This window comes from Plectropomus leopardus, chromosome 2 (assembly GCF_026936395.1).
Source record: "Plectropomus leopardus strain MGB_pleo_1.0 chromosome 2, ASM2693639v1, whole genome shotgun sequence".
In the NCBI taxonomy this organism is placed as follows: Eukaryota; Metazoa; Chordata; class Actinopteri; order Perciformes; family Serranidae; genus Plectropomus; species Plectropomus leopardus.
This window is the reverse complement of record NC_142177.1, coordinates 15271657-15295766: the sequence shown is the minus strand read 5'-3', so window position 1 is coordinate 15295766 and position 24110 is coordinate 15271657. Positions and strand designations below refer to the sequence as shown.

The 24110-nt window shown below is 39.8% G+C and overlaps 2 protein-coding genes across 35 annotated transcripts in view; one reads left to right on the top strand and one right to left on the bottom strand.

The window, feature by feature from the left end:
• Window positions 1–4119: 4119 nt before the first annotated feature.
• On the top strand, window positions 4120–6785 carry cd8a (CD8a molecule). Its single transcript, XM_042502251.2, has 6 exons — window positions 4120–4462; window positions 4604–4933; window positions 5024–5119; window positions 5203–5310; window positions 5575–5614; window positions 5948–6785. The coding sequence occupies exons 1-6, from the start codon at window positions 4414–4416 to the stop codon at window positions 5997–5999; spliced, it is 675 nt and encodes a 224-aa protein (XP_042358185.2). The 5' UTR covers window positions 4120–4413; the 3' UTR covers window positions 6000–6785.
• The window catches only part of cast (calpastatin), a 44932-nt gene continuing 27602 nt past the window's right edge, over window positions 6781–24110 (bottom strand). For 16 of the 34 annotated variants that reach the window (XM_088086130.1, XM_088086149.1, XM_088086159.1 and 13 more), the window contains 31 exons: window positions 23059–23187; window positions 22096–22140; window positions 21920–22012; window positions 21747–21827; window positions 19994–20032; window positions 19046–19132; window positions 17812–17883; window positions 17589–17711; window positions 17420–17509; window positions 17187–17291; window positions 16445–16561; window positions 16266–16346; window positions 16058–16162; window positions 14984–15076; window positions 14728–14832; window positions 14510–14626; window positions 14302–14415; window positions 13575–13688; window positions 13321–13410; window positions 12585–12689; window positions 12367–12483; window positions 12159–12272; window positions 11908–12000; window positions 11027–11131; window positions 10821–10913; window positions 10356–10400; window positions 10069–10242; window positions 9142–9228; window positions 8834–8863; window positions 8459–8562; window positions 6781–8357 (listed from right to left, as the gene is read on the bottom strand). In XM_088086130.1, coding sequence (XP_087942256.1) covers window positions 8467–8562; window positions 8834–8863; window positions 9142–9228; window positions 10069–10242; window positions 10356–10400; window positions 10821–10913; window positions 11027–11131; window positions 11908–12000; window positions 12159–12272; window positions 12367–12483; window positions 12585–12689; window positions 13321–13410; window positions 13575–13688; window positions 14302–14415; window positions 14510–14626; window positions 14728–14832; window positions 14984–15076; window positions 16058–16162; window positions 16266–16346; window positions 16445–16561; window positions 17187–17291; window positions 17420–17509; window positions 17589–17711; window positions 17812–17883; window positions 19046–19132; window positions 19994–20032; window positions 21747–21827; window positions 21920–22012; window positions 22096–22140; window positions 23059–23187 — 2859 coding nt within the window. In that variant the 3' untranslated portion in view covers window positions 6781–8357; window positions 8459–8466. Of the gene's footprint in view, window positions 8358–8458; window positions 8563–8833; window positions 8864–9141; window positions 9229–10068; window positions 10243–10355; window positions 10401–10820; window positions 10914–11026; window positions 11132–11907; window positions 12001–12158; window positions 12273–12366; window positions 12484–12584; window positions 12690–13320; window positions 13411–13574; window positions 13689–14301; window positions 14416–14509; window positions 14627–14727; window positions 14833–14983; window positions 15077–16057; window positions 16163–16265; window positions 16347–16444; window positions 16562–17186; window positions 17292–17419; window positions 17510–17588; window positions 17712–17811; window positions 17884–19045; window positions 19133–19993; window positions 20033–21746; window positions 21828–21919; window positions 22013–22095; window positions 22141–22527; window positions 22681–23058; window positions 23188–24110 lie in introns of all 34 variants that reach the window. The other 18 variants (XM_088086209.1, XM_088086215.1, XM_088086243.1 and 15 more) reach the window with 5 other exon arrangements.

The following is a 24110-nucleotide window of genomic DNA, read 5'->3' as shown; positions in this document are numbered from 1 at the left end:
ATGGCATGCCACGCCTGCAATTTCAGGCCATTTAAAGTTGCTTCAGCAGTTTTTGGGACATGTCGTTTTTTGTCATTTTTGCCATACTATATAGCCTTGCTTTGTGGGTTATTTTTTCCGACATATCATTTTATGGTGTTATTCGCTCTTTTTGCAACATTCTATGCTATGGCGTGTCTCAGCACCGCCGTTTTTGCAATATGCTTTGCTATGGCAGGTCTCTGCACGCTATTTTATGTGGTTTTCAGTTATTTCTTGGACATGTCATATTTTGACATTTTTCGCAATCCTGTGTATGGCATTTTTGGTTTTCTTTTCGACAGGCGATATTATGGTGTTTTGGTACATTTTTGCAACATTCTATGGCATGACTTGTCTTGACATTGTTTTCCTCTGTCTCCCCAATGGGCATATGTGTACAATGTTGTTTAATAAATCAGACACTGGTGGCACACCGCTGTGTTGTAAGTCTTTCTTTTGTTTTCTTCCAAAAATATTTTGCACTGGTCAGGGGGTAATTGGCTGAAAAAAAATTCAAAGGGGGTGCATTACAGTAAACAGTTTGAGAATCACTATCATCTGACTTTTTTGTGCAATTGTAAACAACATGCTTAAGTAGGACTTTTTCAATGCAATTTTGGACAACATGCTACAGTATGACTTTTTTGTGTGATTTTGAAAGACCTTCTGTAGGATGACTATTTTATGCTATTTAATTTAGAGGATAAACTATATAATGACTTTTTTATGCTATCTAAGATAAGTTGGGTGATATAAGCATAATTGGTTGGCATGGTTAGTAAGGACTGTTAAATATATTTTTTGTGTCAAATTGATGCAATATAACAATTCTTTAGCTCTTACAGCTTTTCAAACATAAGTAGTCTTTTTTTTTAGATTTGCAGTGGTTAGGTAAAATGAGCCACTGAAATTGCACAGCGAAACAGACATTTCTCATTAAATAATCAAATTATCTTTGATTTTAAAAAAGCATAGCATTTAAATAACAGTAATATAACATATCATTTAAACAACATTATTATAATTCATTAAGAATAACATGTAAGAATCAAGAATTCATGACGAACATTCAAATTCATTGGTGAGGCAATTACTCATTTTGCAACATTGTGTGTGTGTGTGTGTGTGTGTGTGTGTGTGTGTGTGTGTGTAAGGGGCTCCTCCACTGGCCTGCAAGGATAGGTTGTGTCAAAGACAGCCGTGACAGATGAAGCCATCATTATTGTAAATTCCATTATTCTCACCACAGCTCTCTGCCAGCAGTGGGGTAGCTGAGGACCTGGCATACCTTATAGGGTTCTCCATCCTGTTTTTTTCCTGCCTTGGCCCTTCTCTTTTCTCCCTTTGGCTGTTTGGTTTTGGTGGAGGGGGACCGACGGCGGCTTCTTTCTTCTCCTGGCAGACCTCTCCTGTTTCGGCAGTGATATTAAATCACTAAAAGTGATTGACTGCCCAACAGACTAAACAAGGAAACAAAAAAGACAGAATAGAAATTCTATCTTTAGCATCTGTTTGACAGGGCCTTTATGCAATGGAGAGTAGTTTGTAGTAAGAGTAATGTAAGCCTTTGAGAACCAATGGTTCTCAAGCCATGGAGGCCATAGGCCAGGAGCCTATCTGCTGTATATGGTTATTCACTTACTGTGGATGTTGAAGGCTGCTCCTCATCCTGTTCTTCTTGTGGGGTGAATAAATACAAAACGGACCTCTGATCCTCTGGTACAGACTCAACCAGTCCCTCTTCCACCACCTCGTAGTTTTGGAAGAGGAGGGGCTCCTCAAGTGTCAGAGCAGCAGGTGAGTCGGGACGGGACTGTGGTGGGTGGCAGGGTTGTTTCTGTTGATTTGCTCGGGGCTAAAGTGCTCTCCGGGAAACAATTTTTTGTGCTATTTTGGACAACATACTATACTCTGACATTTTTATGCTATTTTGGACGACCTACCATAGTATGACTTTCTATGCTGTGTTTGACGTCATACTACACTTTGACATTTTTATACTGTTTTGGACAAAATACTATGGTATGACATTTTTATGCTATTTTGGGAAATATATTACAGTATGAATTCTTTATGCTTTTTTGGACAACATACTTTACTATGACTTTTTTATGCTACTTTTGACAACATACTATCATACGACTCATTTTATCCTATTTTGGACAACATACCATAGCATGACATTTTTATGCTATTTTGGAAGACGTAATATAGTATGACATTTTTATGCTATTTTATTTCAGCGTACAATCCCTGACATATCACTTTTTTTTGGCACACTATACTATGACTTTTTATAGCATTTTGGCAAACTATACTATGACATTTTTCATGAGATATTACTGTGTATCTACACCATTTGTTATTTATGATATTTTATATGAAATTGAACCCAAATGGCAATTGTTTAAAAAAACACAACTTTCATAACAGATTAACATATCAAAAGTTCTTTGAGTACTTTGGGTCAAGGATCTCTGTAGCTGATCCTGCTAAAGTTTCAGGACAGTTGGACCAATGGTTTGGGATTAGATGTTGAAAGTATGATTTTGAGAAAATTGAGAAAAAGTTAGAGAATCTGACATTTCTAAAGCTGAAGACCACTGACACAAAGATGCCAATCAATTGAGATATTAATATTTTGAAAGAATTTTGACTCCAAGCGTAGCCGATTTTTAGATAATTGCTAAAGCGAAAAGTTGATTATTACAGCGTCAAATTGAGGGCATTGTCATTTTTTGTGCCTAAGTAGTGGGTGGAATTTGCAACCAAGCTGCCAATTTTTTGAGCTTTTGATTTACTTTTTTTCTGCATGAACACAATGAGTAGGAAAAAAATAAAGAAGAACAAGAAAAAAGATGAATATTTGGAGCAAAAACGATTGGGCTCCAGCAGCAAGCATCACTGCTTTGACCCCTGGTAAGTTATGTAAGACAAAAACTTTGAGCATGGTTAGTGACGACGAGTCACAAACGAATAAAAAAGACCAATCAAAAAGAAAAGCAACATCAACTTGTACAAAACAGAATAATGTGTTAATAAGGATCAATCGCAGGAGCGTTGTGTGGACCAGGTGTGAAAAGACAAAAATGACTGAGGTTAGAAACCACTGAAAGCAGCTCAGGCATACACCATTTCTTGATGTCCTACACCACTCTGCTTTATCTATTTTAAACCAGGAAACCAAACCACACACACCAACAAGCAGGCAGGGGCTTCCCAGCACATATACTGTCCCTCTGTAGACAGATTATGAGATAAGTGCACATTGTTTAAGAAATATTTACATTTTATACTATTTTAGGTTGGCATTACTGTACTTTCATATAGTATTTCTTGCTGAAAATAGGTGGCTGGTAAGATCAGGGGACACTGACCGAGCAGTATGAGGTCTTGTTGTTTTTTTTTTGGTTTTTTTTTATTCCCTCTGCCACCGTGCTGTCTCTACATCTGTGACTTCAAGAACAAATCTCACCAGGAAAATAGACAGAAAGTCATTTTTTGGATTCTAAAGGATATCATAAATGCTTTTTTAGCTCCTCCATGTCACATCAAACTAGGGCTGGGTGATATGGTTTTTAGATATTTTTACCTTGACACTGATATTGTGAAAATATTGTAGAGTTGCTGCTTTTACAAATGACATTTGTAATAAATAATCATCAGTCATGTGGATATAATGACTGAGTGGGTAAGGGCAAAGACCAGAACAGTTAGAGCAGTGTCTGGTAAGTTCCGAAAATTACACGACTTTACAGTAATGCAGCCTGTAAGGAAGGAAAAAGCAATAACTATGATATCACAATATCTAAATCTATGATATCTTGTGTCATATCAAGACACTGATATAATGTTGATACATTGCCCAGCCCTACTTCAAACACAGGAGTGAAGTCAAAGGTCAAAGTCAGCCAGCTCTGCAGCTCTAGGACACTTCAGCAGGGCAGATTTTTGTTTACACGAGTCCAAGACGAGTCTATTGAAATTTGCACTACTTGAAATCCATTTGATTTGTGCAGAAACAGTGTCAAGTAAAGTGGGCTGCCTTCAGCTTCTCTTACACTTCCTCCCACTGCCCCTCTCAGCCTACATACTGTGCACTTCTGCATTTGTGTGTCAGTTTCTGGTGGATGAAGATGCGCTATTCGATGCTTCACATCCGAGGCAGAAGTGTGACGCACAGATCGGGGGGCTCAACTTCAAACATCGAGCAGACCACGACCATGCTTGCAGGAGGTGTCTGCAACCCTCCACTGCAATGATCCCATTCGACAAAGCAGAAAAGAAGGTTACAGGTGGGGCGTGGCTCCATATCTCGCTGAACTATCTCTAGCAGGCTCCAACAAATACCACAAAAACACATTTAGCAGCTTTGTCGTCTGAAAGGTACAAATGGACCAAAAAAGGATTCGGATTCTGGTGATCCTGGTGTTTTTTCGAGGTAAGTTTAACCTAAATATCAAGTCTTTTCACTTCCGTGTGGTAGCTCTAAAGCGTCCTCTGATCTGTTTCTTTTTCTTTTGGGTAACGGAAAGCAGAGAGGTGAATAACACTAATGCTCCTATTCGATCACATCTTTTAGAAATGACCTCAGGAGCTGGTGAAGATATGATTGCGAAGGAAGGGCAGTTGGTTGAAATCAACTGTAAGCCTCAAGAAACGGGCACCATGGTTGTCTGGTTTCGCGTTCTTGACTCATCTGGCATGGAATTCATTGCATCTTTCAGCAACAATGGTGTTCTGAAGTCACCCAAAGCCTCCTTTCCCGACATCTTTAGACACTCAAATAGTCGGCCAGATATTCTGACACTGGTGTCCTTCAACAAAGCTAGGGACGCAGGCGTTTACAACTGCGCATCCCTCTTCAAAGGTACTGAGCTGAAATTTGGCAGGCCAACCCGACTGTTCGGAGGTGAGTTTTCTTTCATATGTTTGATCAAATGATCTGATGATAGATGCTTTTTAGTATCACTTTGCATCTTTTCTCTCCCCTCAAAAAAAGTCCAAGTTGCAGTACCAGCACCACAGCCCACTGCTGCCAAAAAAGATCCGTGCACAACTGCCACACCTTGTGTTTGCAACACCAATACAAAGCAAAGTAAATGTTCAAAATCACACTCGTGCATATTCGGACATCTTTACACGTATAAAGCTGGTGGTAAATGAGAATGTGTTTTGCAGTTGAAACCAGTCCTCAAATGTTTTGCTCTCTAATCATACTGGGCCCTCTGGCTGGTGGCTGCGGCCTTCTTCTGCTACTCCTCATCATCACCATCCTGTACTGCAACCGTAAGTCAATCTGATTATCTACATTTTAAAAAATAAAATAATTTTTTTTAAAAAAGGCCGTCACGTAGCCAGTTACACCCCATGTGTCGTATATTTACTATGCAGTCAATAACTGTTATTGGAAAGGAGAAATTACTTTTAAATTGTTCAGTCGTTTTTTTCCTGCTTTTCTTAATTTAATATGGGATGATTTTACTGTAATATTTGTGTAACGATTAAAAATACTTTTTCCATTTTTTACATATCACGTTGGATTTTGTGTAGGAATAAGAACACGGAGATGCCCACACCATTACAAAAGAAAGTAAGTTATTTATTTTTCTTTGAGTGTAATATTTAGGGCCATAGCCAGAATTTAGAAATACTGAGGTCCAATGAGTTTCCCCCAACGCCACCCCAGACACCAAAATGAAGGCTTTTATTTTTTTCATATTTATATATTGATTAACCCCTTTATATTTTTCTGCAAAAACACAACCTCAGTGTCTTTGAATTGTAGCTACGGCCCTGCACTTCTTTTGTAATTTCATTGTGACCAAAGCACTGAATTCCTGAAATAACCTATTATTATAAATATCATGACTGTTTTTGTTATAATTATTATTATTATTTGAAACACCTTGTTTATGTCATTTAGACAGCGGATGGCGGCTCCTGGGAATCAAAAGATGACCAACAGACACATTTAATCTAAATGATGCACTTTCACAGAAATTTCATAAAAAGGCAATCATATTACCATCTCACGTTTCTGTTGCGGAAATCATTTTTCATCTCATTCACAGTTTAATCACATTTATGGGGAATATTTTATTGCCAACTTAAAACGTTCTCATTGTTTGTGATGGAAAAAATGCAAATTGTTTTAACTGCAATGTTGTTTGATTGAGGATAATGCTGCGTTATCACACTGAGATTGAAATCTTTTAAAGAAATTATGATATGAAATGTCTATTTATCCAGTCCCTGTGAATTTTAGATACTAGAAACCAATAAAGCCCTGAGAATAAAAATATTAGCGGTACGCACTTTGATTTAAGTTACTTTTAAAATGTATGAATTTGTACAGAGCACCCAAGTCAATTTTGAACTGCTGATTTTTTTTTACTTATTGCTGTGACTTGATGTCTTTTAGTTTTTCAGTTTAAACAAAACTTAAACCGTCTTTAGCTTAAAAAAAAAACCAATTCTCTCTGATATGATTTCCAACAGGATGAGTTGAACTGCTAACATTTATAATTTTTCTTTAGTTATGCTTTTTATACATTTTGTAAATTAAAATTTCTTTAAAGTAGTGTTTCTCATAATTCAAATCTTTACAGTTTCAAAGAAAAGACGAACAAATAGGACACATTACTTTCCTTTTGTAAAACTGGATGTCCAATATTTTTTAATTCTGCTCTATTTTTTAAAGTTTTTGTACAATTCAATAATAAAAAAAACTAAAATAAACAATATCATTACTCAAAGAACAATGTATTTTATGTCTTTATTTATGTTTCGTATAATATGTTTTTTTGTTTGTTTGTTGCTTTGTTTTTGATTGTTTTTTTCTTCGCACATCAAACCCACTCATTTGCATCCCCATCAGTAATCAGGGGTTTTGGCACAGAAATATAAAGTTTCACATAAAGTTAAAGCAAAAGACATTTGTTTTGTTGTAAGCCCCCTCAGGTTTAAAGGAAGTGGGCTGCTACAACTGTATGCAGAGTGAAAACCCGCGGGTCAGAGTAGAGGAAGACATTTTCAGAGTAGATTCAGTTCCCGTTCAGTTGAACACAATCACACACTTCCCTTACGCCTTCAAGAAAACAGTGTTTATTCGTTTCCTGCTGTATTTTTTAGCCTTCTTTGCCCACATATTAAGGCAGTTCCTGTTGGTTTTTGTTTCTTATTTTAGGCACAAATTATAGACTACATACAGCCACTACACCATTCAAACTTTTTAGATTTTTTGTAAAATCTTATTAGTATTCCCACATCTAAAATACCTCTCAATCTTTTGACTCACACCCACACAAAACCTTTGACATGAAAAACAACCTAGGGGACAGTATACTACTTTCTGACTTTACATCTGAAAGCCCTTTGTAAATTATACAGTGTTGTCTTATATAGAGCAAAAATCTTCTTTTTTTTTTTTTTTCTATTACAGTATACAAACAAGGGCGGACAACAAAACTTGTAACCACCTTGGTTCAATAAGTGCACTTCTGGACACCAGCATTTTTTCTACAAGGCCAAATACATACAAAAGACCCTTTTCGTGAATTTTTCTACAGAAAGTAAAAGGCATTTGCAAAAAGCTCTCGGATACAGAATTAAGCAGAATACCTCCTGAAAATCCTCCACACATTTTTAATTATGTAAACTATATGTTTGTATGTATAGAAGCAAACTAAGCTGTACACTAGTGTCTTAATGGCATCTGAGAAGATCATGATAGAAAACTTGGCTTTTCTGAGCACATCAAGATTGCACAAACATCCCAATACTATACACCCACTCCTTACTGCTCCCATGCCAGCTGACAGTCGCCACTGCTCCCACCAACGTCACTACACCACCAGGCTGAGACAAGTGTGTTGTGATGTTTATGCGTCACTGGGACAACTGTCAGCTGAGATGTGCATGCAGGACTCTGACGGGCAACGCCTTCCTTTCCTCAATGCGTTCAACACACCAACCAACAAAAGTAAAAACCTTGACTTAATCTCCTCTATTTTCCTCCTGTCTTTGTCTCTATCTTGTTTTAACAAGTCATTTCATTTCTCAAATGCCTGAAACCAAAACTTGCTCCTCCTAAAAATACATGTGAAACTGAGCAAAAAAAGGCGCTGCATGCAGAGGTGTGTGCATGCGTGTGTGTGTGTGTGTGTGTGTGTGTGTGTGTGTGCGTGTGTGTATTGTGCAAATGTTATGGGCATGTCTCGGTTTATCTTTCACCCAGTATACATTCTCGATTTATAAAAATAGAATTACTATCCAGAGAGCAGCTCCCTCACCGTTGCGTCCCTGTGGCCGGGAGAACAAATTGTGCCGACAACCTGCAACACGAGACACAATCAGCAGTCAGTGGAAACATCTTTGTCGATACTGAGCATCTTTTATCAAGGAAAGTTGTGCAAACGCTGAGAACAACCCGTACTTAGTGGTCTAGCTCCTTCCTCCCTTCTTTGTAGATTTTGGCACGACGTCTGAGCTTGGCTGAGCTGGTAGCTGATCAGTGGCAGAAGGCACCTCTGCATGTTTCTGAAATACAAGGTTACAGTTAAAAAAAACAAACATGTAAAAGAAAAGAAGGAGCGGTGCCTTTACATGCAATAGCTCTGCAGGTTTGATGTAATTATTTGAAGGAATTAACATCAGCTGAAGCAGAGACAGGAGAGGGCATCACATGCAGCTTTAGGCTCCGCCGATGGAGATATTTGTTTTTATTTTGGTTAAAACAGAAACACACAGATTCAGTCTGTCATCATATGCAACTGATTTTTTGTCCTCATGCAGCAGGCAGTTTTCTTACTTTAGCCTTTGACTTTGACTTGCTCTTGCTCTGTAACAAAGTTGACACCTCGGTTAGGCTCAACCATTCCATGAGGAGGTACCCACTGATACGGTAAGTGCTAGTAAACAACCTGCAGAGGGCGCCATGTAACAACAAACACTAACAACAGCAGTACTTATGAACTGCCATTAGTCAACAGCAGCTTTTTAACATTAGATGTCAAACTCTGCATGTACGTGTGACCTGCTGTTAGTCTTTAACTGTAAATATAATGTCCTCTGATGGTGCAACCTCAAATCCTGATCTCACACACATTTTCTTTTTACCTTTGGTTTTTCGGTCTTAGATTGGAACTCTGGGGCTTCTGGGAGCAGCGTGCCAGACAGGGAATCCAGGACAGGACCAGGCATTGGCTGGGAGAGAAAAGTTAACAGTAAACAAACTTAAACACAGTGAGATCATGATGCATTAATGTACTGAACTAATGCTGTTGTTTAAGTTAGAATCTGGAACAATTCAGCATAAATGAATTCTCATTTCAGTAACTATTATACACCCTACTCACTACATTGCTGTTTTTGAGTCCAGTATTGCTAAAGACTGTATGTATAAGACCTAAAATAGCTGTATGCAACATAAATATAGCAGCAAACTGCTATTTGCTATGTAAAGCTACAGTAGAGTAATGGCCTACTGAGCAGTGAATGAAGTCAAACCCCAGCTGTGTGTGTTATAATCTGAGCTTCTCTGTACTTTGTGGTAGACAGTCCGGCCATGCATGCATGTTGGTGCACATATGTATCCTACTGGCTTGCTAATCATCACCGCTCTGCACCTCATCATACAGCCATGCCACACACTGTCCCTACCCATGAATTCATCCCAGAAGAGTAACTCTTGTGCTGCCAGCACCGTTACCTATTGGCAAAATTAGCTGCTAGCCGCTGGCTCTGCCACCTCCATGGTGAGAGCCTTGTGCAGACGTTAGCGGCTCATACAGCTCTTTTAATCAACAGAGCATCCAAAGAAAGCAATTGTTTGAAGTGATTTCTGGGAAGTGCGGTCCTGACACATGACAGCAGTGGGCACTACATACAGTTGCACAAAACAGGCCTTTTTCAGAGCAGACATTTGGACTGTCATTATGGTTCATAAAGTGTCTCAATAACAATTTCAGCAAGCAACCATGTGCAAAACTTGTGTTACACTTGTGCTTTTCTCACTATGACTATCACTAGCGCTATTGGTGCTACCTTCAGGGGCGCTGAGTCCAGCACAGGAGGTTCCAGCTTTGATGTGGCTGCAAAGGATGCAGCTGCTGCAGCGGGCTGAGACGCTGCAGCGGGCTGAGACGCAGCAGCGGGCTGAGACGCTGCAGCAAAGTCACTGGACAGCAAGTCCAAAGCTGTTTTATCATCCATAGTCTTCTGCAGAAAGACAGGAAAACAAACTGTCTGCAAGTTGTATATACACAGTGTGTAGATCATATAACTGTGCTCGTCTGTCCACCGTCATATTTTATGAGTGTGTGCAGTTTTACCTCCTTGGGTTTTGCATCTCCTTTTGCTTTTTCTTCTGCCATTTTCTTGAAGAAAAAAAAGATGCACATTAGACACAAAGTAAAACTGATACTTCTAAAAAAAAGAATTTATATTTTTGCCCCAGATTCAAAGTTTAAAACTGTCAATCACATGAAGAACAATGCCTTCTTTCTTTGTAACATCTTCTGTTGCATTAGTTAAAAATGTTCCTCGTTGTTCCTTCAAAGGCATTCAAACAAAAATATAGAAACCATTTGATTCTTATAGTTTACCCACAAAACACATAAACTCACAGTAGCTGCTTACCAAAACATAAATTATCCATTAACACGACTAAGAGGCTGTATTATAGGCAAACATCAGAGACTGCCAAATTCATTAGGATCGTCTGGGAAACATAACTGTCTGACCATCTGAAAATTAGAGATAATTTGATCTGGACGAAAATGACGGACAAATCCTACCTTGAGATCCTCCTCAGTGGGTCGATACTCTGGTGGCAGTGTGTCATCTCTCTCTCCCATCTTAATCAGCTTCTCTTCAACGACTTTTTTCTCCTGAAACAACCACACACATCAGGGCAACTGAAGCTGACTTTTTCCTTCAGAACTCTGACAGTGAAAATATTCTCTTTTCAAGGCAGGCAATGCTCTTGAAGCAAGCTGGCTACCTTAACAATGTCTTTTGCAGGAACTGGGGCAGGCTGAGGTGCAGGTGTGATATCCTTTAATGAATCTGAAAGAGCATCCAGAGCACTGTCCGCTCCCGCCGACAGCTGAGTGCACAAACAGACAAAAAGAGTAGGATGTAACTGCAGGTTTCTGAAGAGTAAAACTACAATTACCACCTCATGGTTGTACTGTAGTTACAGTTTACATCCATGTCTGGCAAAACACAAACACAAGCTTTACACACACCTTCCCAACCTCAGCACAGACGATTTATACAATCAGCAAAGTTTCAAGGTGGGCACTCAAGATTAGTGTCAAAGAGTCAGTATCTGACCAGAATGTCTCTAACATATGAGGTGGAGTAAAGGCCAGAAAGGTGTTTTTGCAGAACATAATGCTGTCACAGTGAAGTTGACATTTGGGATATAAAATGTCATAACTTTATCACTTTATCCTATTAGATATTTCTGTGTTTTTTTGTCACAATTAGCATAGGAATGCTTGAGTTGTGGCCAAAAACATGTTTTGCAAAGTCACAGTGACATTTGACCTTCAACCAGTTCTACTCAGTTCATTCTTACATCCAAGTAGATGTTTGTGCCAAATTTGTGGTCAATTCTTCACAACCTTCTTGAGAAATCGCATTCACGAGAATGACAAGGATGCAAGGTCACGGTGAACCTTTGACTTACGAATGAACTGATCAGATTGTTGTGGTCAAAGTGGACATTTGTGCCAATTTGAAGACATTTCCTCAAGGCGTTCTTAAGATTTGATGATTGATGAGAATGGACGTACAATCCAAAAACATACTTCCTCTGGCTACTGCAATCACAGACGTGGAGGCATAAAAAGGCCTGAGTTGAACTTGAGTGTTTACCTGTGGGGCAGCCTCTGCGGGAACAAAAGCAGCAGATGCCACTGTCGGAGCAGCAGTGGAGCCCACGGACTCCAGAGCGAAGCCTCCAGAGGTCTGAAGGAGTAACAGAATGAGGTGCATTAAATCTTTGCAGGACTCTAAATTTCAAGTTGTAATTACTTCTGTTTTAGGAATTTTTCACTGCAAAGAGGCATCTGTGCATCACACTGTACTATTTAAGGAAGCGATTATAAGTACTAGATCCAGTGTACCTCTGCAGGAGGAGCAGAGGGGGTAACAACAGGAGCCTGGACCGCAGGAGCTGAAGAGGAGGTCAGGAAGTCTCCAGACAAAATGTCCAAAGCATCATTAGTGCCCATGGTGGGCTGCAGGAGGAGGGACAAAGAGTGAAATATCCTGTTATAACTGCATTTGAATGAGACACTTTAAGGGCCTTTAGCAAATTTGTCCTCGTCTCACCTCTGGTTTAGGAGCAGGAAGTTTTTCTAGTTTGTCCTTATCAAACCTGTACTCTGGAGGAATCGTGTCCTCCCTCTCTCCTACAAGCACACCCTTCTCTTTCTTGTGTTTGTCCTCCTGTAAAAAGGAAAAGAGGAGGAAATATTACTGCAGCGGGAGGTTCTCTCTCTGCCACCAAAATCTGTGAACTCTGTGTCTGTGGCTGTTTGTGCTCCTACCGTGACGATGTCCTCAGGCTTGAGTTTGGGGAGTTCAGGTTTCGGTTCATCTTTTGGCAACAGGTCATCAAGAGCGTTTAGAGCATCCATAGACATTGCGTCACCCTGAGGAGGGAGCAGTGACATTGTGCTCCATCAGTCTGTCACACATTTATTTTTTAACTATTTAACACCTGGATTGACATCAGTTTTCTTGTCCTGCATTCAGATGCCTCTCAGTAGCATTTAAAACTTTGGAACCTGAGAATATTGGTTTGATTTCTTAAAAAAAAAAAAAAAACAACTGTAAAACACATAATGAGCAACTTGGCAAGGAATGTCCCCCAAACTGGAGAAAAAAATAAAATATATAAATTTAAAAAAAAACCCAACATACTTATATATATATATACATAAATATAATTTATTAAACAAATTGAAAATGTTGTTTTCCAAAAGCTAAACATCAACATATATGGATTAAAGAGGACATTCCATTAATCAAAAACATTTTTCTTTTTTTGCAATAAATTTTAACTTTTGAAATGAACACTCTGGAGTTACGTAAATGATCTTACGCAGTCACCTCTGAAATCTAATTCCACAAATACTATAATATCAATATATTTAGAGTAGCCTCATTGTTAAATGCAACTGTGCAGAAATGTATTTTTCTTGTAATGCAGTTTTAAGAAGAACTTTTTTTAAATCATAGAAAATGAAGCATTGTAGAAAAAAAGTCTATTTGGATCCTCACAGTTGCCTTATCAGGCGCGGATGTTGCTTTCCGTGGTTGTCCAGGAAGGACATCAGCTGAGCTAGACTGCTCCAGAGGACAAACTGTTTTCTGCAAGAACACAGAGACAAACAGTGGGACATGTAAAAATACCAAGAGAGGAGACAACGCAAGGACAGGCATGCACATTCTATTAACTAAGTAAGAGGACACACACTGTAGGAGGACAAAATATTCCACAGATATGCAAACATTACACGCACTAACAGGTTTACCTGTTGTGTCTTCTTGGTAGAAGTAGGGACACCAGCCTGAACTACAGATGATTTAGTTGGAGCCACAAAATCTGCAGAAAGTTGATCCAGAGCTGATAAATCCTCTACTTTGGTCTGGAAAACAGAGACAACAGCTTTCAGTGATAACATGGTGAGAAAGCAGGAGGGGAAAAAAAACATTAAATCTGATATAAAGACAAAGCTTATAAGTCTTATGAGGATTATATATTTGGACTATGACATAACTCAATAAAAAGAGGATTTGAAAAAAAAATCAGTGTATAAACAAAGTTTTTACATATTTTGACATTTTGGGATTCAGACTTAGTTGGCCTCTTGCTGAAAATCAGATGAGAAGATCTATACCACTCTGAATACAAAGCTGAAAAATAGTTTAGCATATGTATTATTTTTACATATCAGTTGAACAAACAAGATAAATGTGTTGATTTGTGATCTTTCACGGTGCTGGTGGATTAAATTTATATTCAACGTTTGGACTGAACCAGAAAAGCTGTTTCCAGACCTCCATTCTTTATGCTTTGCTAAGCTAACCGGCTGCTCTATTTAGTGTAAAGGCACGAGAGAGATATAAAACTTCTCGTCTAACTAATCACCCAAAAACTACTACTGCCTCTGTATGCATCCTTTATCTGCTGGATTGACTCATGTGTGCATCACAGAGGAGGTTTTGGCTACAGGTCCTAGTAACAGATCCACAGTGTACCTGTGCAGGAGGAGCAGAGGGGGTAACAACAGGAGCCTGGACCGCAGGAGCTGAAGAGGAGGTCAGGAAGTCTCCAGACAAAATGTCCAAAGCATCATTAGTGCCCATGGTGGGCTGCAGGAGGAGGGACAAAGAGTGAAATATCCTGTTATAACTGCATTTGAATGAGACACTTTAAGGGCCTTTAGCAAATTTGTCCTCGTCTCACCTCTGGTTTAGGAGCAGGAAGTTTTTCTAGTTTGTCCTTATCAAACCTGTACTCTGGAGGAATCGTGTCCTCCCTCTCTCCTACAAGCACACCCTTCTCTTTCTTGTGTTTGTCCTCCTGTAAAAAGGAAAAGAGGAGGAAATATTACTGCAGCGGGAGGTTCTCTCTCTGCCACCAAAATCTGTGAACTCTGTGTCTGTGGCTGTTTGTGCTCCTACCGTGACGATGTCCTCAGGCTTGAGTTTGGGGAGTTCAGGTTTCGGATCATCTTTTGGCAACAGGTCATCAAGAGCGTTTAGAGCATCCAAAGACATTGCGTCACCCTGAGGAGGGAGCAGTGACATTGTGCTCCATCAGTCTGTCACACATTTACTTTTTAACTTTTGACATGAAAATCTTTCCCACATGAGAGAGAGACAAGGCAATGTGGATAAACAGAAAGACAAAAAGGAACTGTAGATATCCTGAGCTCACCTGACCAGTCTTGGGTTTGCCGTCAGTGGCGTCTTTTCCAGCAGCAGGAGCTTTACACACAGCCACAGGGGGGACTGCGGAGGACTCAACTTTCTACACCAGACAACAGAGAGGACATTAAACCTTATATTAATGGCTATCCGTAGCTGTTTATTCCACAAAAATAAATGTAGCCACTGTGACATCACCCATTGGTTTGTGGAATCCCCTTTTAACAGGGTGTCTGCAGGTATCAGACACATAAATTTAATGCTTTTTAAGACCTTTTCAAGATCAGTTTTAGACAAATTTAAGACTTGATTTTTGGACAAATAATCCTCTTCTTGAATAGTATCTATGTGGTCGCTTGCAAATGCTATGTAGAAATAAGGTTAGAGTGAGTTAGGTTTATCTATATTTTGCCAACAGATACGTGCAAGTATAAAGTCAATTATTAGGTTCGTGATAGCTCAGAAATCTGGACTTTCATGCAGCAGAGCTCGACTCATTTTCACAAAAAATAATTACTCAACCCAATGTTAATTTTTACTAGTGAAAAACAGGCTTCAAATCATCAAAACAAAATGTATTTAACATTAATGTTATTCATTTATGAATATTCATTCGAGGGTCTTTTAGTACAACCAAATGCTTAGTTTTTATTAGATGACACTGAAATAAGGACAGCTTTTGCTACAGTGGAGCTGTGGAGGAGCGAGGGGCAGATCCAGCTCACAGATTGTGACAACGCCTCACAGACAGCCTGTCACTCAAAACGACCCTGCCCTTAAATATGCATAACTTTAAGCTTTAATCAAATGTAATCCGGTGAGTTACGTAAAATTCACCCCATAAAGGGGTAAATTAGCTCTAGGGACCAAAACAGTTTGTTGTATCAGGCTGTTAACATGTTTATTTCAAATGTAAAGTCAGGCATTTTAACACTGAGGTTTACAGGGATTGACCCGCTTTTAGAGTCAGCCTCAAAATGGCCATTCGAGGATGCAGATTTTGGCTTCATTTTTCAGCCTCTGAAGTTTCCGCTTGGACCAGCCAAGAGAAGATTGCAAAAAAGATGGCATGAGCTTGCTGTACCTTGGCAGTAGAAGAAGTAAGTCCAGCCTCCAGAGAGAAATCACCTAAAGCTTTCGCATTCTGGGTTTTTTTGTCAGCAGGAGGACACACAGCCATGGGGGATGTCTACAACAACAAACAGCGACATGTGAACAGATAGTAGATTCTGTATTTCTGCCTTTTTCAAACATTTCTGTCTGCTGTTACCGGTGACAGATCTACAGTGTACCTTTGCAGGAGGAGGAGCAGCTGAGGAGGTCACAAAGTCTCCAGACAAAATGTCCAAAGCATCATGAGTGCCCATGGTGGGCTGTGAGAGGAGGGACAAAGAAGAAAGGGAGTGAAATACTCTGTTATATATTGCACTGACACTTTAAGAGCCTTTGAGAAAATTGGTCCCAGTCTCACCTCTGGTTTAGGGGCAGGAAGTTTTTCTAGTTTGTCCTTATCAAACCTGTACTCTGGAGGAATCGTGTCCTCCCTCTCTCCTACAAGCACACCCTTCTCCTTCTTGTGTTTGTCCTCCTGTAAAAAGGAAAGGAGGAGGACAAATGACATCGGGTCTCATTCATGAAATGTTAGTAAATCTGTGAGTAGATTTGCACATTAACACCTTGCTACTAAAAACAAAATCATGAATGCCTCAGGAAACTCAGATTTGCTCCTTGAACGTGTATGTTCATGAATGCCAATTAATCATGAATTGACAACGGAATCTGTTAGTTGCCAACTAATTTCGCTAAATGTCTTCCATTTCTACTCCTCGACTTCTATGTTTAAAAGGGCATGAGTATTACAGAGCACAATATACATTTAAATTGTAATTTCTAATGATGACAAGTAATATTAATGTGCATTCCTTCTTTTCTTTCAGAGGCAGGCATGGATTTTGTGTTTATCTACGATAAGATTGGAGCTACACACATATTGATGACGCTGGAATACACATGAATTTCCTTCTGATAACGGTTTACACACGAATTTGTTCGGCTCACGTTTCGTGAATGAGACCCATTGTCTGTTGGTGAATTTGTCAGTAGCTGTTTCTGGGTGGAGATGAGATTGTCTCGGCTGTACTGTCTGTTAGAGAGCCGATAAAAGGCTGTGAGAATGTATGAGGAGAGGACCGTGCGCTTGCTTGTTCTCCTACCGAGACGATGTCCTCAGGTCTGAGTTTGGGCAGTTCAGGTTTTGGTGCGTCGTCTGGCAACAGGTCACCAAGGGCACTGAGAGCACCCGGAGACATAAGGTCACCCTGAGGAGAGATGAGGTGGAAGAGTTAATGATCTACTGATCGGTCACATATTTTTTGACTACAGAAATAAGACTAGAACAGCAGGGTAACAGGGTCAAAGCATCTTTTCCAACTCCTGTAAATCTCACCCCTGCCGGCTTGGTGTCATCTTTCTTGGACTTCTCTGTCTTGGCTTTTTTATCAGCAGGAGCACACACAGCCACAGGAGAAGCTGCTTTCTGCAACAGGCAACAAAGACAACATTCAAGAAAAACAACTTTCCTGAGGGAGAAAAAAAGGAGGTATGAGCTCTTGTACCGTGGCAGTAGCAGAAGAAAGTCCGGCCTCCAGAGAGAAATCACCCTCCATCTTGGCTTTTTTATCAGCTGGAGGAGCAGGACACGCAGCCACAGGGGGAGCTGCTGCAGGGGTTTGAGATTTCTGACACAGAAATATGACGTCAGATGATACATTCTTAGCTCCTTCGGTCAGATGACACCATAACAACATCGCAAAGACTTCAAAGATAGTTTTTTTTTACCTTTACAGGAGGGGGTGCAAAGTTGGCAGGGGCGGCTGATGAGGCACTGATGCTTTGAACATAGTCCTTATTCTACATTAAAAAAGACACAAGATGGAAATTTTGTTTTTGTCATTCAAAATGCTATGCATTCACTTTCATACGAGAATGTAGGTGCATATTTAGGGCTGATAATGTCTACAGCTGAATTTCTAGGTATGGACCAGAGTTGGATTGATTTCTGGTTGTGTCAGTGCGGTCTGGTGTACGCACTTAAAAACTTTGATTTTTTTGTAAACCCACTTAACCATTCATCTTTATGACAGGTTCTCGCTAATTAAAAAATAATCTACATCAGCAACCTGTGCTGACGGCATGCTAAATCCATCTTGGATTGCATTTGTAACAAGCAATCTGACAACATGATTAGTTGTCAGATTAATACCATGTTTATGAATGGACAAATGGAACCACGAGTGACCGAGAGGCCGTCAGCAGAGCAGTGGCAATACAAAGGACATCAAATTTCAGTATAGGTAGGAGGAAGGACGACCAGTGCAAGTTGTGTTGGTTTACGAGAAAGTTCATTTGTGTTTTGGGGTGACGAGACAGGACAGGGAAGAGACAGACTTACTAGAAAAATAAAACTGCACCCAAATGGCAACATTCTAGATTTAAAACTGATAAAAAAGAGCCAGCGCTACTGTTCTGATCTGAACTTTTGTCAGACATCCTGTTTCTATTTGTTCCTGGCACTCGCTTTTGAAAGCTTTCTTAACAGACAGCTGTTTATTGAATTTGAAATGAGAAATTATCTATACGATCATTTTTTATCTCACTACAAAAACCTGAAGAAGAAGAAGTCAGCTGGCTGGAGGGAAATCGCCAAAGGGCGAAAAGTATCTGGTAAGGAAAATAATCATCCTTAATAACAAGCCAGGATAATGATTATGGCTATATTGTATTTCATTTTCAACAAATAACAAAAAATAAAATGTGTGACATCTGTTTAAAAAGTAAGTTTACATTCCACTCAGCAACTGCTGAGTCAAGTGCGATATCTGGTAAGATTCTGTATACTGGTTCAGTGTAACGTTTATCTTTATATCAACCCGTTTGTTTGTTTTCAATTTATTCATTTGTTTATTTTTTGCACAGGCCCAACCCTAGTGTGGACTTTTTTCATGAGGGTACATGGAATGTGAAGGCGGAGGATGAAGTGGCAGCTAAGTGCTACAAGCTTGAAGACTCTGACCTCTTGTTGTTTTGGCGCTGCCGGACCAGTTGAAGTCATGAATCCAGCTGAGAGAGAATCCAGGGCCTCGTCTGTGCTCAGTGGTTTCTGGAATGGAAAACAAAGGCCATCAAGACCAGATAACAACACGATACTTCTACATGATTCAATTTTATTTAAACTAATAATCTGATTACTTAAGGAAGAACTACTCAAAATCATGTTCCACATGATCCTCCACTAGAGGGCAAGCCTGGCCAAGTCAAATGCAAACAAAGGGAAAAATAATGCAAACCACACTGAATGCTCCAACAGTGCAGAAAAAGTACAGACACACCCTTCACATTCCACAATGACAAAAAATATCACAATTAATCTCCTAAAATACACATATGACACATAAAACCGCTCTGATTTAGCAATAATATGATAAACATAAAGATTCAAATTACAAAACTCACACTGGAAGAAAGTTTTGGGAGCAGCAGTAGATCATGAAACACAGAGCTTAAGGAGCTTCTTGCAAGACAAGATGACAAAGTGGGAGTAGACTCTGATGCAAATGTGGGTGTGCTGAGGGTGAGTAAATAGTAACCTGCATATGGGCGGATGTCAACGTGTGTAACAGATGGATCAGTGTGTGAGCATACTGGTGTGCGTCTACGTGGTTGTGCGTCTACGTGGTCATGCCTGTTTGGGTTTGGTCGGACAAAAGCCAGCGTGCTGGAATAGAGAAGGTTGGTGCTGTGCTGTTTGCTGAGACAACACCCACCAGTGTAATGTTACATTCCCCACTCTAGAGGAACCAGGAGATCACACAGTGGAAATAGTACTTCCTGAATGTGTGTGTGCATGCTAATACGCTTACAGATGTTGGAAAAAATCGAAGTAAGAGAGTTTAAAGAGAAAATTAGTAGAATGTAAGAGGTTGTGTCTCTGCTAATTGTGGGTTATAAGAGGTTGACTTACAGGGACATCCTTGGGTTTATAATCTGCAGGAGGTGGAGGCTGGGGAAAAAAAACAATTACATTTAGATTGGAAGAAATAAAACTGAATGCTGGAGTAAATCAGGGAGTCAATAAATACAACATTAAAGGCTCAGTTCATCCAAAAAAAACAACATTTTCCTCTAGTGGTGTGTGGGCATGCAGATAATTGGATCCAGGTTTTGAGATATCTGTCTCTTGGGCTATCATTTTACGTTCATACAAGTTATCTCAAATATGATACCTAAGCTTCTGCCAAAATAAAAAAGCCTAAAAATGATTTATAAAATAATTTAAAGCTGGAACTATCTGACCAAAGAATAAAAAAAAAAGATTAATATCCGACTAGGTTATGAAACAGGCTTTTGATGCCTGCTTTTGGTACTTTATAATACCAAAATACTTCATAATCATGCCTCTCCTTAAGCGTTACACAAAAGTCACAAACAAAACATGCAACCCCAGAGGCCATAGTGCAAAATATAAGAACAGGATATTAAAACACAGAAATAAAAACAAGCACAGAGCAATAGGATTAGCAAACTTAGAAACTTATACAACAAATGGGTTTGTTTCTCAACCCGATTCATCTCTACCTGATACAAAAGATGTGAATGGAGTTTTGTTTGTGTTGCTCATAGCCTTTAAAACGGACATTTCAAAACTTCTTCATTACTCTAGTACAACCACAGACCTGTTTTACTTATTTAGCACAGTTCAACCTGTCATGGTGACATGGTGTCACTGGAGCTCCCATAGAACCCGGATAACGTTATGTAACCCAAATTTTGTCTTTTTCCCTAAAAGACAAATATACAGCTTTAATTTGAAGGAGTACATTGACTGTAAGGAACATAACTTTTACTGGAAAGAACTCTTTTCAAGTTAAGTGGAGACTTGTGGGAACCCAAAGATCTCATTTTCACAGATATCTTGAGATGAGAGTTCAAGGGACCCCTTTGAAAACTGCCATGGCAGTTGTTCCCTTGCCAAAATTTGGCCTAAATTTAGAGCTTTATTTAGCCCCCTTCCCGACCAGCTATGCTGACATGGTTGGCACCAATGGATGCCTTAGGTTGTCTAGATTACCCTCTCACCCCGGACACTTTGAGACCCTTTCCTCTGGCAAGAGGCTGCGGGTCAATCAGGACCAAAACCTCACGCCTCAAGAACAGTTTCTTCCCCTCTGCTGTCACCATCATGAATACCCCACATGACACAGACTCTTATCCAGCCCCAGAGTCGGAGAACATTATATTAATGTAAGGGTAAATCAGTTTTTATGTGCTACATTGATGCGCACTGGACTTGACTGTCTACACCCACACTGTGGGTTAATTTAGACTGAAGATGTCTGCACTGCAACTTTAACTTCTGCACAACTGTACGATTACTCCATTGCACGTTTTGTACATACATAGTGTTATTAATATTGTATTTTTCATTTTATATGGCTTCTTTATTTTTATCTAACTTATTCTGTTTAAGGTTAATATATTTATTCTTCCTCTATGTTAATTGGTCTGCACCAAAACACCAAGTCAAATCCCTTGCATTTGTAAATGTACTTGGCAATAAAAGTCTGATTCTGATTAACAAAATACTACAACCTTTGCTGTCTAAAAAAAATCGAATCCACTTGGCATTCCAAGCCCCTCCCAGTCCCTACATCACACGTGCTGACAGCGAGGTCTCTCAATGGGACAAAAACCACACAGAAGAGGGCAGAACTGACCATATCTTCCAATCTGTAGCCTGGAGGCAGCGTGCTCTCTCTTTCTCCACACCTCTGACCTTTCTCGGCAGTGATGTCATGCTGTGACACATGCAACATACGGTTACTTACAGCAGATCCATGCTGCAGCTCAGTATATACACAAACACTCATGCATGAGCACTGTGTTGTACCTCTGTGACCTCTGGCCCGGTGTAAACAGGCTGTGGACGTACAGTAGGATCAGCTGATGGCAGACTGCCGGCAAGGGCATCAAACGGATCCACCTGCGCATGCAACACAACTCAGCACACTGGAGCAAGCATCATGCTTCACAAAGCCAAGTCAAAGGGTTTGAGTAAATATTTACCTCTTTGGGTCCTTCAGTTGCTGCCGGAGGAATTTCCACCTGCACCTGCAACACAGGTCCAGGATCAGTACACAGAACTCAACAACACCAAATGCACAATACAAGGACATTGTTAGCATGGAAAGGTTTATAGCATATGAGTGGTTGTGCTATTACTGAAGCAAATGCATAAGTTGATTGTAAATGTATCAATATGCGCAAGATCAAATCTCACTTTTACTCACAATACTATCAAGCCAGAAAGAGACATTTCCCCAAAGACTGACACCAATGAAAAATCTCACCAGGCCCTTACAGCACAGCACCGGTCTATTCAGTCAGAGCACCATTAAATATACAGTGCAACACAGCTATTAATATTCTACTGACAGAAAATACACAGGATGACAGGATCACGTTGCCTCCACCCATGTAGGTTTCAGGATCGATTACCTGTGTTTGTGTCAGTTTAGCTTCTTGCTTCCCCTGCACAGATTCTCCCCTAACTGCAGCCTCTACTGTCACAGCCGCTGTTGTAGACACTGCAGTTGGTTTGAAAGCTTTAGCGTGATCATCTTTGACTGTTGTGGTGGCAGTGAAATTAAACTATGACAAACCAACTAAGGCCTGTAGGCCTCTCCTCTACACTTGTTTCCTCTGGATGACTCATATTTCTGATGTATGTTGGGTGTTGCAAGGGCACAGGTGTGCACTATTTGCAAATACAACAACCGTAGGCATGCTGAGAAAAGGGCTGTAAAGTGAAGAACAAAAGTCCTTTATACTTCCCAACAGGTCATCTTCAAAGAAGAAAGAAACTCCCAAAGCGAGCGATGTCCAAAGCAAGTATCTGAGCGTTCTCAGAAAGCAGAAGAAAACCGGTAAGCCTCTGCAACATAAGACGTTGCTGCAGAAAGAAACACTAGAGAAGCACACCTCGAGAGAGTCAAGACAGTCTGAGAATCCTATAGCACTGTGGTCTACCTTGGCCGTGTCTCTGGATGACTTAGGTTTGGTCATGGCAGAGGTCGCTGTGCTGACAGCAGCTGCAGCCACTCCAGAGGCAAGAGGAGGACCTGTAGCTGTGGCTGTGACTTGAGAAACAGGGGCAGTCTACAAACATGTAGCCAAATGATTACTCATAAACGCAAGGATGAAAGATTCACCTCTAAATCCAGCAAACATAATGACAAGACATGGACAACATTTAATCAGGGTTAGTGAACACAGAGCGGGAGAGAATGTACAATGATCTCTGGTCAGACCTGCCGTCGTAGTCTGACTAAAGCAAGAATACACTTTTCAAAACGACTTATTAACCACACAGTTCTACTGAGACTTATCTGACCATTGATCAGAATGTCTGTGTTTAATTCAGGTGCTTTTTCAGGTTTTTAGCCCATATTACAACTTTGTATACTTTACATTCCTGCTGACCTTTTTTCTAAACTCTCTGAATTGATTTTTTTTTCTCCCAGGCAGCTCACGTCACAAAGGCCTTAAAATTTGCTTGAGTTATGTAATGGCAGCAAACAAAGGATGTTTGTATATTCAGTAAGTCCACATACTGCATCTGAAATGTGACTCTGCTGCTCAGCATTGCATTCATCAGATATGTGATTAGAACTTTAAATCTAAAAAACTAAAATAAACCAAAAGAGAAGAACGGTAACAATAAGCAATACAACAGGCAGTCATGTGTGTTATGAAAAAGACCATGTGACTTTTGAAAGGCTGCTCTCCAACACACATGTTGCACATGTTGTTTGGAGTTTCCCCACAAGCACATGGCTCAACCAACCAGGACTTTGTTCACAATAATATATAAGCTCAACACAACCTCAATGAAAAATAGTGATGAGGGGAAAAAAATCGATACACTAAAGTCTCACAATTTTTCTTTTTCGGATTTTTTAAATCTATTTTTAATGACCAAATTGATATACAGTAGTTTAAATGCAGAAGTGGAAATGAAGTTGACGCTTTTATTGTGGTTATCTACAAGTACCATGATGTCATATACACTTCAAGAAAAA

Excerpts from the sequence above, each read along its gene's own strand:
- cd8a (XM_042502251.2), top strand. The coding sequence starts at position 4,414 with ATGGACCAAAAAAGGATTCGGATTCTGGTGATCCTGGTGTTTTTTCGA. Across the intron at positions 4,934-5,023 it reads GCCAACCCGACTGTTCGGAG|TCCAAGTTGCAGTACCAGCA; the intron begins GTGAGTTTTCTT and ends CCTCAAAAAAAG. Across the intron at positions 5,120-5,202 it reads CAACACCAATACAAAGCAAA|TTGAAACCAGTCCTCAAATG; the intron begins GTAAATGTTCAA and ends TGTGTTTTGCAG.